This window comes from Mobula hypostoma, chromosome 5 (genome assembly GCF_963921235.1).
Source record: "Mobula hypostoma chromosome 5, sMobHyp1.1, whole genome shotgun sequence".
Classification (NCBI taxonomy): Eukaryota; Metazoa; Chordata; class Chondrichthyes; order Myliobatiformes; family Myliobatidae; genus Mobula; species Mobula hypostoma.
The window spans coordinates 35,643,520-35,659,001 of NC_086101.1; the positions used below are offsets into that span (position 1 = coordinate 35,643,520).

General features: G+C 41.4%; 1 protein-coding gene across 2 annotated transcripts in view; it reads right to left on the bottom strand.

The window, feature by feature from the left end:
- The window catches only part of itgbl1 (integrin, beta-like 1), a 200,135-nt gene that overhangs the window by 81,625 nt on the left and 103,028 nt on the right, over window positions 1-15,482 (bottom strand). For both annotated transcript variants that reach the window (XM_063047504.1, XM_063047503.1), the window contains 3 exons: window positions 10,339-10,485; window positions 3,311-3,433; window positions 8-148 (listed from right to left, as the gene is read on the bottom strand). In XM_063047504.1, the coding sequence (XP_062903574.1) occupies window positions 8-148; window positions 3,311-3,433; window positions 10,339-10,485 (411 nt within the window). The remainder of the gene's footprint in view (window positions 1-7; window positions 149-3,310; window positions 3,434-10,338; window positions 10,486-15,482) is intronic.

Here is a 15,482-nt window from a genome sequence, read left to right on the forward strand (position 1 = left end):
GACAGACCTCGGTTGCTGCAGATCTGACCACCTGGTGATGTACATTTCCTCCTGCTCTCCCACGGTGTAATGTCACACTCGTATTCGCATTTATCGCCATGCCAACCAGGCATGCAGTAGCAGTTACCACAGTAACACGCTCCATGGCCTTAAACCACAAGAAATACCGGGTAAAAGCAATGAAATCGCAATTTGAGAATATTTCAGCAATTTGTTTCATCTTTACAAACTGTCGATTAATTTTTGGCAATTATCTTTGCTAGCAGCTTACCAGCGATTCAGTAGACACCCAGTTGCTTCCTTAAGCATATAAACTAATTTTAACCTGGGTATTCAATGTCAATATATGTCCGACACACGGCACAGCAAAGGTTAAAGTGGTTAAAAGGTGAATTCTGGTTCAGTCTTAGGGTCCCTGAACCTGTCCAGTAGGAGATCTGGTTAGGTGTTGTGTAGAATTAATTGGAGTCAATGCTGGCTTTGTATTCTGGACTGGCATTAACAAGTTAAGTTGATTATTAAATTACCCTGTACGTATTCGGGAGTTTTCTAAACTTATTTCACTGTGAAGCAAGAGTGGGACTGTACCTGCACCATACATCTCTGACTTTATGACTCTGAGGATGAATGAGACCGCAATTCACCAGTTTTAGTGCATGCACATTGTGTCCTGAACATCGGGAGAAATGCTGCAAAGGGCAGAAAGTTCAAAAACACTGGCAAACATTTAATCAAAACCACGTAACGTTTTGAAACAACACAAAGACATTTGTTGTCTTTGGAAGGTCAGGAAAAGTCAATCAGGATTTGAGCAGTGGAAGATGTTAAAAAAGTTGTACAGTGGAGCATGTTAACAAAAACTTACTTTCAGGGAAAGAACCCAGTTCTACTTATGTTCACCAATGTAGATGCCTCTTGTTTTTTACAGGCTCAGTTGAGGATGATGCTTCCTTAAGGTTGTCATAGCCGGCGGTGGTAACGGGGATAAGCTCCCACTACCTATTAAATGCTCCCAATGGTGTGCAACTCAAATAGCCTCTGACAACCAAGTCCAGCTCCTGGCCTTCACATACTAAGCCCAGTGGAACTATTTCTACTGACAGGAGGAGGGGCAAAGACGGGTTATTGGTGCCTTAAAACTTTACTTTGGGCAGCTGTGGTTGGCAGCTCATCCAGGAGAAGGAAAATTCTGATCTCAAGCCTCCGCTGCCTTGCAGCTGTACCCACACACGGGGTAGGCTTCAGGAATAATCCCCCAGAAAAAGTCCAGAGCTGGAGTCCCTAAGGTAGGCTTACATTGAGTTCAATGCCGACTGGCAACTCCTGCAACGCTGGTACCAAACTGTATCAGACTCTGCCATTCCTTTGGATTCATCAGCTGCATGGAGAGGGAAGATTGCTGCATGGGCAACAGCTTGCTCTCCATATCGTACTGCCCTGGCTTGCGTCATGCCTTCCTGAAAGCAATGGCTAAGTTACTGAGTGAATAGTCAGCACTGGAGAATCGACTCATTAATCAAGAGATATGAGTTTGGTTCTCATCAAGGAAACTGGGGGATTTAAACTTAAGTATTTAAACAAATTGGGAATTTAAAATATTTTTAAAAGCTGCTTCAGTTTTGCAGTAATTATAAGATCTCTTGACCGTTGTAGAAACCCATCTGATTCACAGACTAATGAGTCCAGATGAAGGGTCATGGCCTGAAAAGTCACCTGTCCAATTCCTTCCATAGATGCTGCCTGACTCACTGGGTTCCTCCAGTATTCTGTGTTTTGCATTTGATTCTCCAGTATCCTCCGGGGAAGGAAATGCCCCATCCTTACCTGGTGACCACGGACCCAACATGTCCTCCTCACCTCAGCAGGGTAATTGGGGATGGGTGATAAATGTTGGCACTAACAGTGACGACTTCAAATTGGAGCCCTCCATTGGTCAAGGATGACCGTGGATATGTGTCCTAGCTGTCTAAATGAGGGGGTTAGACTATGAGGAGAGATTGAGTTGTCTGGACTGTTCTCGCTGGAATTCAGAAGAATGAGAGGAGATTTTACAGAAACATATAAAATTATGAAAGAGATAGATAAGATAGAGGCAGGAAAGTTGTTTCCACTGGTAGGACTCGAGGACATAGTCCCAAGATTTGGGGAAGTAAATTTAGGATGGAGATGAGGAGGAACTGCTTTTCCCAAAGAATGGTGAATCTGTGAAATTCTCTGCCCAATGAAACAGTGGAGGCTACCTCAGTAAATATATTTAAGACAAGGTTGGATAGATTTTTGCCTAGTAGAGGAATTAAGGGCTATGGGGAAAAGGCAGGTAGGTGGAGATGAGTCCATGGTCAGATCAGTCATGATCTTATTGAATGGTGGAGCAGGCTCGACAGGCCAGATGGCCTACTCCTGCTCCTATTTCTTATGCTTTTTAAAATATTTTTAATTCCCAATTTGTTTAAATACTTAAGTTTAAATCCCCACGTTTCCCTGATGGGAATCAAACTGATATGTCTATATTAACAGGTCTCCAATGCTGACTATTCACTCGGTAACTTAACCATAGCTTTCAAGAAAGCACAATCCATCACCAAGGACCCTCCTCATCAGGACTTACCCTCTTCTTGTTTCGATTATTAGGGAGGTGGTACAGGAGCCTGGAGACCCACAGGAACAGTGTCTTCTCCTCCACTATCATATTTCTGAATGATCTATGATGTTGTAAACACTACTTTGTTATTCCTTGTTTTTTGCACTATTTATTGTTAATTTATAGTGATTTTATGTCCTTGTACTGCTAGCACAAAACAACAAATTTCATGGCTTAGAAGTCAGTGTGGGGACCTTTTCTGAATTATTTTAAAAACCTTTGATTTGCTGTTAAAGCACAGATGATGACTAACAATCTTTTTTCTTTTTTTCCTACTAAATATTGTATCATTTCTTAATGCATGCATTACTAAATGACAATAAAAGAGGACTGTGCGTCTTCATAATCTAATCAGCTTCAGTCTTGGTAGTGGGTTAGTTTTTTTATATAATAAAATTATTATTTTTCAATGTTACGAACTAATTGACTTGTATGAACATAGGGTAAGGAGTCTTTATATGCAATTTAGCTTAATGTATTGACATTTTTTTTCCTGTACTCTGTACTCTTATATACAAATTAATAAAAAATATATTCGAAAGAAGTCAGTGATAATCAATCTGATTGTGAAGGTTAAGAGAATCTCATTGGAAAGTTTCAACAGATAACATTTCTGAGGTTTCAATTTCAATACTGTGAACTTTAAAGTAGACAGATATTGGTGCATACCTCCACAAATCTCACTGGTCTCATCGTCAATGCAATCTTCATCATTGCATTCACAAAACTTCCCATAAATGAACCTGTTGTTCCCAGAATTATTGCAGATGCAGGACCCGCAGTGACAAGTGCCTATAAAACATCAGCAGTATAATTGTTGCATAAGTCCCATTGCCTCTCACAAAATAGATCGTTAAATCAAACACAATTTGTTTAATTATATTAAAAAATTAGCAATTTTGAGCACCAGTGCACACTCTCATAGGGCCTCCCCTCTCTCTGGGTCATCTCACAGCTGTAAGAATGATTTGTTGTTTTGTCACTGACTCCAACTCACACCCAGATGACAGGGCAAACCTCTTCAGACCAAGAGCTGGGGGAGGATGGGGATTGGTTTAAGGAGAATCTGGATGAGTTGGAGTGAGAGAAAGAGGGAGGTCTTGATGTAGGAGATGGAAAGGATATGAAGCGGAAACAATGGCCTGAACAACCTCTCATCACATGGTTTCAATCCCACGTTAATTGATTTACGCAACAGTTGGGAAGTTCTCTGTGTGACTGGGGCCATCCTTGAAATATCAACAAGCACATTGAAACAGAATATGATCAGTAATTCGTCAGCATTTCTAGGAGGTTTCTGTGCATAAAATGACTGCTTCATTCTCCATGCTGCAAAGTGTTTGGAAACACCACAACCTGCAACCATCTTCCAAATCCCACACTGACCCTCTTGGTAAAAGTACTATTGGTCCACCATCTTGAATCCCTGGAATTCCTCCTGAACAGCATCAAGAAAGAACCTCCACTGGGCGGACTACAGTGGTTGTATTTGGAGTATTGTGTACAGTTCTGGTCACCGAATTATAAGAAAGATGTCAACAAAATAGAGACAGTACAGAGAAGATTTACTAGAATGTTACCTGGGTTTCAGCACCTGAGTTACAGAGAAAGGTTGAACATGTTATGTCTTTATTCTTTGGAGCGTAGAAGGTTGAGGGGGGACTTGATAGAGGCATTTAAAATTATGAGGGGGATAGATAGAGTTGACGTGGACAGGCTTTTTCCATTGAGAGTAGGGGAGATTCAAACAACAAGAAATGAGTTGAGAGTTAAAGGGCAAAAGTTTAGGGGTAACATGAGGGGGAACTTCTTTACTCAGAGAGTGGTGGCTGTGTGGAACGAGCTTCCAGCAGAAGTGGTAGAGGCAGGTTTGATATTGTCATTTAAAGAAAAATTGGATAGGTATATGGACAGGAAAGGAATGAAGGGTTATGGGCTGAGTGCAGGTCGGTGGGACTAGGTGGAACTAGGTGCAAGTAAGCATTCGGCAAGGACTAGAAGGGCCGAGATGGCCTGTTTCCATGCTGCAATTGTTATATGGTTATATGGTTCAAGAGAGTAAATCCTTAACAGCCTCAGGGCAACAATAAGTGGGCAAAAACTACTAGACTTGTCAGGAATGTCCACATGCAGTAAAAAGTTAAAAATGTCAACAAAATATGGATGAAAACTGTTGGTTTCTTTCCCTTGACATTTCATCAGCTTAAACTCAAGCACAAGTCCACTGAACAATGTTGCTGAAAGAACAAGCAAAGGTCAGAGCCTATGATCAGTTTGGCCTTGGCTGTTTGTTGAAATGTTAGGTTTTTCATTAGAATGTACATTAAATCTTCATGACTGAAAATAAAGTTTTGCAATTCCTGGCTCAGTTATTGGTGTCAAATAGTGTGGCTGAAGCCTAAGCAGAAACATTGTTAAAATCTTAACCCTCTCCATAGAACCACAGAACATAGAACATTACAGCACAGAAACAAGCCCTTCTTGGCTGTGCCGAACCATTTTTCTGCCTCGTCCCACTGACCTGCACCTGGACCATATCCCTCCATACACCTCTCATCCATATACCTGTCCAAGTTTTTCTTAAATGTTAAAAGTGAGCCCGCATTTACCACTTCATCTGGCAGCTCATTCCACACTCCCACCACTCTCTGTGTGATGAATCCCCCACTCCAATGTTCCCTTTAAACTTTTCCCCCTTCACGCTTAACCCATGTCCTCTGGTTCTTTCCTCCCCTTGCCTCAGTGGAAAAAGCCTGCTTGCATTCACTCTATCTATACCCATCATAATTTTATATACCTCTATCAAATCTCCCCTCATTCTTCTACACTCCAGGGAATAAAGTCCTCACCTATTCAACCTTTCTCTGTAACTCAGTTTCTCAAGTCCCGGCAACATCCTTGTAAACCTTCTCTGCACTCTTTCAACCTTATTAATATCTTTCCTGTAAATTGGTGACCAAAACTGTACACAATACTTCAAATTCCACCTCACCAATGCCTTATACAACCTCATCATAACATTCCAGCTCTTATACTCAATAATTTGACTTATAAAGGCCAATGTACCAAAAGCTCTCTTTACAACCCTATCAACCTGTGACGCCACTTTTAGGAAATTTTATATCTGTATTCCCAGATCCCTCTGTTCTACTGCACTCCTCAGTGCCCTACCATTTACCTTGTATGTTCTACCTTGGTTTGTCCTTCCAAAGTGCAATACCTCCCACTTGTCTGTATTAAACTCCATCTGCCATTTTCCATTTTTCCAGCTGGTCCAAATCCCTCTGCAAGCTTTGAAAACCTTCCTCACTGTCGACCACACCTCCAATCTTTGTATCATCAGCAAATTTGCTGATCCAATTTACCACATTATCATCCAGATCATTGATATAGATGACAAATAACTATGGACCCAGCACTGATCCCTGTGGCACACCACTTGTCACAGGCCTCCACTCTGAGAAGCAATTCTCTACCACCACTCTTTGGCTTCTTCCATTGAGCCAATGTCTAATCCAATTTACCACCTCTCCATGTATACCTAACAACTGAATTTTCCTAACTAACATCCCATGCGGGACCTTGTCAAAGGCCTTACTGAAGTCCATGTAGACAACATCCACTGCCTTCCCTTCATCCACTTTCCTGGTAACCTCCTCGATAAACTCTAATAGATCAGTTTAACATGACCTACCATGCACAAAGCCATGTTGACTCTTCCTAATAAATCCTTGTCTATCCAAATATTTGTAAATCTCATCTCTTAGTACTCCTTCCAATAATTTACCTACTACCGACGTCAAACTTACCGGCCTAAAATTTCGCGGATTACTTTTAGAGCCTTTTTTAAATAATGGAACAACATGAGCCTCCAATCCTCCGGTACCTCACCCGTAGATACCGACATTTTAAATATATCTGCCAGGGCCCCTGCAATTTCAACACTAGTCTATCTCAAGGTCCGAGGGAATACCCTGTCAGGTCCTGGGGATTTATCTACTGTTATTTGCCTCAAGATAGCAAGCACCTCCTCCTCCTCAATCTGTATAGGTTCCATGACCTCACTACTTGTTTGCCTTATTTCCATTGACTCCATGCCAGTTTCCTTAGTAAATACAGACGCAAAAAACTCATTTAAGATCTCCCCCACCTCTTTTGGTTCCATACATAGCCGACCACTCTGATCTTCAAGAGGACCAATTTTATCCCTTACTATCCTTTTGCTCTTTGGATTATCCTTCACCTTGACTGACAAAGCAACCTCATGTCTTCTTTTAGCCCTCCTGATTTCTTTCTTAAGTATTTTTTCGCATTTTTTATACTCCTCAAGCACCTTACTTGCTCCCTGTTTCCTATACATTTCATACATCTCTCTCTTCTTCTTTATCAGAGTTCCAATATCCCTTGAGAACCAAGGTTCCTTATCCTTATTCACTTTGCATTTCATCCTGACAGGAACATACAAACTCTGCATTCTCAAAATTTCTCCTTTGAAGGCTTCCCACTTACCAACCACATCCTTGCCAGAGAACAACCTGTCCCAATCCACGCTTTTTAGATCCTTTCTCATTTCTTCAAATGCGGCCTTTTTCCAGTTTAGAACCTCAATCCGAGGACCAGATCTATCTTTATCCATGATCAAGTTGAAACTAATGGTGTTATGATCACGGGAACCAAAGTGTTCCTCTATACACACTTCCATCACCTGTCCTAACTCATTTCCTAATAGGAGATCTAATATTGCATCCTCTCTAGTGGTATCTCTATATATTGATTTAGAAAACTTTCCTGAACACATTTTTGCAAACTCTAACCTGTCTATACCTTTAACAGTATGGGAATCCCAATCAATATGTGGAAAATTAAAATCCCCTACTATCACAACTTCATGTTCCCTGCAGTTGTCTGCTACCTCTCTGCAGATTTGCTCCTCCAATTCTCGCTGACTATTGGGTGGTCTATAATACAACCCTATTAATGTAGTCATACCTTTCCTGTTTCTCATCTCCACCCATATGGCCTCGGTAGACAAGCCCTCTAATCTGTTCTGCCTGAGCACTGCTGTAACATTTTCCCTGACTAGCAATGCCACCACCCCCCCACCCTTCACTCCTCTGCCTCTATCACGTCTGAAACATCGGAACCCTGGAACACTAAGCTGGCAGTCCTGCCCCTCCTGCAGCCAAATTTCACTGATGTCGTAATTCCATGTGTCAATCCACACCCTCAGCTCGTCAGCCTTCCCCACAATACTCCTTGCATTGAAATAGACACACCTCAGGAGATTATTACCACCACACACAACCCTTCTATTTGTGACTTTACATGAACTTTTAACATCATCTATTTTCACCCCTGCTCCACTATCTGCTCTGGCACTCTGATTCCCATCCCCCTACAAATCTAGTTTAAACCATCCCCAAAAGCACTAACAAACCTCCCTGCAAGGATATTGGTCCCCTTGTAGTTCAGGTGTAACCCATCTCTCTTGCACAGGTCCCACCTGCCCCAGAAGAGGTCCCAATGATCCTGAAATTTGAAACCCTGCCCCCTACACCAGTTCCTCAGCCACGTATTCATCCGCCAGAGCATCCTATTCCTACCCTCACTGGCACGTGGCACAGGTAGCAATCCTGAGATTACCACCCTCGAGGTCCTGCTTTTTAACTTCCTACCAAGCTCTCTATACTCACTCTCCAGGACCTCCTCACTCTTCCTTGCTATGTCATTGGTACCAATGTGCACCACGACATCTGGCTGATCACCCTCCCACTTCAGAATGCTGTGCATGCGATCAGAGACATCCCTGACCCTGGCACTCTCAGAAATGCAAAGGGCTAGTTATCCTCTGCTTCTAAAATTCATAGAACATAGAACATAGACCTTTGGCCCACAATATTGCGTTGACGTTTTAACCTACTCCAAGATCAATATAACCCTTCCCTCCTATAGAGTCCTTCATTTTCTTTCATCCATGTGCTCATTTAAGAGTCTCTTTAGCATCCCTAATGTATCTGCCTCTACCACCACCCCTGGCATTTCATTCCACCCACCCACCACACCCTGTGTAAAAAAAAACTGTCTCTAGTATCCTTCCTATACTCCAATAACCTTAAAATTATACCCCCTCATATTAGCTATTTCTATTCTGAGAAATGTCTCTGGCTGTCCACTCTACCTAGGCTTCTTATCATCTTGTACACCTCCACCAAGTCATCTCTCATCCTCCTTCACTCCAAAGAGAAAAGTCTTAGCTCGCTCAACCTATCCTCATAAGAAACGCTCTCTAATCCAGGCCACATCCTGTTAAATCTCTTCTGCACCCTCTTATGAAAGCTACAATAGTGGAGTGCTGGGGTTATCTGCGAGAGGTGAATTGCCCTGGAAAAGAAACTTGTAAGGCACACAAAGATTTCCATCTGTCACCCGAGTACAGATTATTCATGAGAGAAGGTGCTAAAGTCCGACATCTGATGTAGCCAAGTGCGTATAGAACTGGAAGCAGGTATGACAGAAAGCTTGCTTGACAGAATCTCTGAGTAGCAGGTATGCTGCTGGATATTTCCACTGAGTATATTTACATGGAGCGCTGACACCAGAAAGCAGCATCCATCATCAAAGACTCCCAGCATCCAGGCCTTTCCTCTTCTCACTACTACCATCAGGAAGTACTGAAGCCTTAAGTGAACACCACTAGATTCAGGGCCAGCTATCATCCTAGAATGGCCAGGCTCCTGAAATGGGATGGATAATTTCATTCACCACTACTCTGAACTGATTCTATGACCTACAGATTCACTTTTAAGGACTCATTACAACTTAATTTTTCATTTACATAGTTTGACTTCTTTTGCGCATTGGTTGTTTGTAAGTCTTTGCCTGTCTGTCTATATTTCTTTCATAGATTCCACTGTTGGAAATAATTCAGAAAATGTGTAGCTCGGGTGGCCGATGGTTGGGTTGAGTTGTTCTCCAGTATTGGTAATTTACTTGCAAATGTTTTGTCACCATACAAGAAGACACCATCAGTGCACTATTAATTGTAGTGTCCTCCAAATGCTTGGCCTTTTCATACTTATCAATCAGCTGATTGGTCATCATTATGGAATTCAATTGTGATGTAGGGAGGAAATCTCGTCACTGATTGGTTGCGTGGCAAACTTCGTGTGTTGTGGTTGGGAATTTTGTTCGCATTGGTTCATACGAATTGGTCAAGTCTACATGTCTGCTTACAGAATTGTTCACGGGAAAACCTACTTTTCATATGGATGATTGTTGCAAAATGATTTAAAAATAATATCTCTCACATGTAAATGCAGTATTTTGTAGAGAGAGAACTGATCTGTTTTAAAACCATCAGAGCATTTCGATGCAAATCACAAAACACTACTTTTGGAAATCTGAAACAGTCAGCAGGCCGGGCAGCATCTGAGGGAAGAAAGACAAGAGTTAATAATGTTTCAGGCTTCATTTTCTTCCAGAAAAGCACAACGTGAGACATTAGCTTGGCTTCTCTTACAACAGATCCTGCCCAGGCAGTTGAGCTTTGCCGGCTATTTTTTGTTTTTATTCCAGATGTCCAGCATCTGCTGTTTTTTTGTTCTTTTTCAGGTCTGGGATCCTTCACCAGATGGATTTATTCTTTCATGTGAAGAAAGACAAGATGAAACATATAAGAATAGAGACACTGTCCACACCTGCATGGGAGCATATCAGCCCATCCGCACTTCGGCACATTTCATTGCTCCTCGTCTTCGGAATGCTGCATGTTTTGGGATAATGGCATGCATCACCAAACCAGCCATCGTCACACTTGCATTTTCCACAGTTGCATTTTCCATGACCTAGCACAAGAGAAATAAGGTGATGTTCAACGTTTCTCAGGATTATGAAAGACAAAACACTTTCAATCGCAAAAAGAAATAAATTTCATGGATCAAAGACATGTGAAAGGATATCAATACGATGTTCTAAAACATCTTTTCATCGTTAAGAGTAAATGAGACATGCATCTTCCTGATAATAAAGAGGATATTAACCCCATGGTAGTCATCATTTTGTGGTAAAGTTTGACCAACCAAAAGAAATAAAAGACCATAGGTCCATAAGACATAGGAGCAGAATTAGTCTCAAACAAGAGAAAGTCTGCAGATGCTGGAAGTCCAAGTAACACGCACAAAATCCTGGAGGAACTCAGCAGGCCAGGCAGCATTTACGGAAAAGAGTACAGTCGACATTTTAGGCCAAGACTCTTTGGCAGGACTGGAGAAGAAAAGATGAGGAGTAGATTTAAATGGTGGGGGGAGGGGAGGGAGAAACACAAGGTGATAGGACAAACCTGAAGGGAGAGGGATGAAGTAAGGAGCTGGGAATTAGTCTGCTCGGCTATTTCGTCATGGGTGATCTATTTTCCCTCTCAATCCCTTTCTCTTGCCTTCTCCCCATATCATTTCATGTCCTGACTAATCAAGAAACACCAACCTCCACGTCAACTACACTCAATGACTTGGCGTCCACAGCCGCCTGTGGCAACAAATTTTCACAGATTCATCACCCTCTGGCTAAAGAAATTCCTCCTCTTCACTGTTCTAAATGGTTGTACCTCTATTCTGAGGTTGTGCCCTCTGGTACTAGACTTCCCCACTATAGGAAACATCCTCTCCACATCCACTCTATCTAGGTCGTTCAACATTCAGTGGGTTTCAATGAGATATCCCCTCATTTTTCTCAATTTCATCAAACACACCTCATACAATAACCCTTTCATTCCCAGAATTATTCTCAATAACCTCCTCTCCAATGTCAGCACACCCTTTCTTATATAAGGGGCCCAAAACTGCTGACAATACTCCAAGTGAGACCTCACTCGCGTGTTATAAAGATTCAACATTATGTTCTCGTCCTCTCGAAGTGAGTGGTAACATTGCAATTGCGTTCCTCACCACCAACTCAACCCGCAAGTTAACCTTTAGGAATCCTGCACAGGGACTCCCAAGTTCATTTGCACCTTGGATTTTTTGATTTTGTCCCTGTTTAGAAAATAATCTACACTATTTTCTAAAGCCTTGTAACTCTTTAGTAACTGCCAATTTCAGGAGATTCCAGAAGGCCTTACAGGTTCAGAAGCACAGGCAGTCCCAGGTTAAGTAAGGAGTCTCTTCCTGAGTCTATAAGTTGACTTCTCTGTGAGTCAGAAATGTCTATTTCTATAGGTACCCATAGAGTATTGTTCTACATACATTTTCCAAAATTCTCTCATCACACGCCAACACTAGCCATAATTAAACTGATGGAATATACACCACATCCAATCATGAAATGTTTTATTTTTTTCTCTCAGCTGAAGCTGGTAAAACTTGAGGTACGAGCATAGCCAGACACACTCATTTCTGAATTGCTAGGAACTTTTGGACTATTGTATCATAACTTTCTGGAGGTTTACATAAATATTGCTGTGTAGGCCTAATTGTTTAATGCTATTGTATAGTGACTTTGATATGATACCAGTTGTAGATATTACTATTGGGACAATATATACCCCATTCAGCTTTCATAGTTTTTTTCAATTTCCTCTTTTAATTCAGTATATTTCTCATCTTCTTCACTTATTGATTTCTCTATATAAAGTGTGTTTGAATGGCTATAACTATTAAGTAAGTTATTCTTGCTTGTTTATCCTGTAATATTATATCTGGATGGTTATTATGGATTGTCCTATCTGTAATACTAGATCAGTCGTAATATAATTTGTAGAACTCAGACTCTAAAACTGGATCAGGCTTGCATTTATAGTATGGTATGGTATCTTTTATGAGTTTGCATCTTAAATTCAGATTTTGGTGAATGGTGTTTGCCACTTGATTGTGCCTGTGCAAGTAATCAGATTGAGTTAAACTGCTACAGGATCACATAATGGTTGGATTCTTTCTGGTTGCTCTGGGCATTTTCTGCATTTAGCATCTTGGATTTGTTGGTCTTTCATTATGTATGTTTGATATTCTTTTTGTGTTAACCACCTGGTCCTGTTTTGCCATAAGGAACTCCTCTGTTTCTGGGCAAAGGTCTCCAACTCTGAGCTAGGGGCTTGATGTTTCCTTGTCGGCATCTAGTCTGCTTAAATTGTGGGTATGTCTTCCATGGAGGGTCATGCTCTTCCATTGGTTAACTTTTTCTTCTGTAGTTATAATTTCTTCATGTTTCTGTTTTGTCATTTCATTTACGTTTAGTGATGTGTACTTCTTATCAGAATTCCAACAAGAAACAACCAAGAGCACAACTAGATGGGAAGAAGTACAGCGATGATCCTGGCTTCACTGGACCATTCACCATGGAAGAGCTGGAAAATGGTCTAAAACACGGGAAAGCGATTGGTCTGGACAACACAGCATCAGAGTCAGATAAAGCACTCTGGATGGCAAGTAAAGAAATAGCCCCTACAATTGTTCAACCGCTGTCTGGCAACACACAAGCTACCTAACATTTGGCAGAAGTCACATGCAATAGCACTATTAAAGCCCGGAAAAGATCCCTCAGATCCAAAGAGTTTTTGGCCAATCTCACTGCTTTGCCACACCAATAAGCTGTTTGAACGCCTGATACTCAATAGAACAGCACCAAATGTAGATGAGAAGATCATTCCAGAGCAAGCAGGTTTCCGCCCCAGCAAATCAACAACAAGCCAACTACTCAACCTCACACAATATATCGAAGAGGGTTTTGAGCAAGGGATGGTAACAGGTGCTGCTTTTGTAGACTTGTCAGCAGCTTACGATACAGTGAACTGTAGACGTCTCCTCTGCAAGATCCTAGAGATGACAAAAGGTATTCGCTTAACAGAACTGTTAGAAAGCATGCTTCAGAATGGCCGGTTCTGTGTTGAACTAGGTGGGGAGCGCAATGGGAGGCATATTCAGAAGAATGGTCTTCCTCAGGGAAGTGTACTTGCACCACTGCTGTTCAACATCTACACGAATGACCAACCAAAAGGTGATGTCACACGCCGTTTTATATATGCTGATGACCTTTGCATCACTGCCCAAAGCACAAATTTTAACACCGTGGAGAAAATGCTTTCTGAGGCCTTGGAGGGACTAACATCCTACTATGAAGAAAACCACCTCCGCGCACACCCATCAGAGACGCAAGTTTGTGCATTCCACCTCAGGAACCGTGAAGCCAAATGCCAGCTTAAAGTAACCTGGTGTGGAGCAACAGTGATGCATTGCGAGCACCCGATCTACTTAGGAGCCACCCTTACAGATGCCTCACTTTCAAGAACCACATCAATAAGACAAAGGCAAAAGTGAGCGCACAAAACAACATCCTGAATAAGCTCACTAACACAAAACAGGGAGCGAGCTCGAAAACATTGCAAACCAGTGCACTTGCTCTTTGCTATTCTTCTGCTGAATACACCTGCCCTGCATGGGAAAGATCTACTCGTGCTAAGAAGATGGATGCCATTCTGAATGCAAGCTTATCACAGGTTGCTTAAAACCAACAAACACCAACAGTCTATATATCCTGGCGGGTATCACTCCCCTGCTATAAGAAGAATGGTAGCCAGCAGGAAAGAACAACTCCGTCAAACATCAGATGAGAGGCACCCTCTACATGGTCATACACCTACACCCAGCTGCCTAAAGTCAAGGAAGAGCTTCATGAACAGTGTTGTTCCATTACAATCAACCCCATCTGAAGCCCGCATTGCCTTGTGGAAAGACCGGCTCGCCAGTCTCAAACAACCCCCAATGATGGAAATTCCACCGGAAGAAAGCCTTCTGCCAGGAGCTAATTGCAACTGGGCAACCTGGAAGTGCCTTAACAGACTTAGGACTGGTGTAGGTCCTTCAAAGGTATCACTAAGCAAATAGGGATATACAACAAGCCTGACAACTTGTGAATGTGGAACTGATGCAACATCTCCTACAGTGCCCATCACTAGAGGAACTCTGTACTGTTGCAGATCTTGCCAAATTCTACAACAAGTCACAAAAATGTGTCCATTTCTGGCTGGGCCATGTATAGACTATCCGTGGACACAATAAGAAGAAGAAGATCAGAATTCCATATGCTTGGGTGGAGTGCTGAATCTGGCTTTTGTTGATGAAAATATATCCTTAGAAGTGTTGGAATCGATTTTTAAAACACTTTTTTTATAAGATTATTAGTTGAATTAATGCAAGACTAAAATTGTAGTTTCTTTCTTACTGACATAATTTGTATTTTTAACAATTTGTGACTTTAACAAACTCATTCATTTTTCACAGTATGTGGCAGTTCGTCTCCACTTACTGGCAGGAGGTGGTATAGCTGTTGTATATACCTTTTCCATTCATTGGCTAAGTATTAGCACATAACCCACGTGCAATGATTGTGCAACCATAGATTGGGTTATTCTTATCTAAGGAATTTCTGTTATCTGGATTATAACAGATTGATTGATTTTTCAAAGGTGCCATCTATTTATTGAACCTATTGAATGTCTGCTTTGCTTCTCAGCTCTTCACTTAGTTTCAAATGCTCTGTATTGTTGTTTAAACCTTAAAGTACATGATTGTGAAGAATCAATGGACCAAAGTTTCTTGCTTATTCCTAAACTCCTAAAAGAACCCAAAGATCAAAAATAACCAAGATATGACAGAAGTTTGACCTTACTATCGTGTAAATTATTTTTCATTGTAAATTTTCCAGATCAGTTTCGGACCAATATATTATGCCAAAAGAATATGTTAATATGGGTAAAGCAAAAATGTCTGTTGCCTTTGTTATATTTTTACTATTGAGCTCTGCTTGGCAGATTTTCTTAAGCCTTGAAGTAAATTCTGTCTGAAGTTTTCCC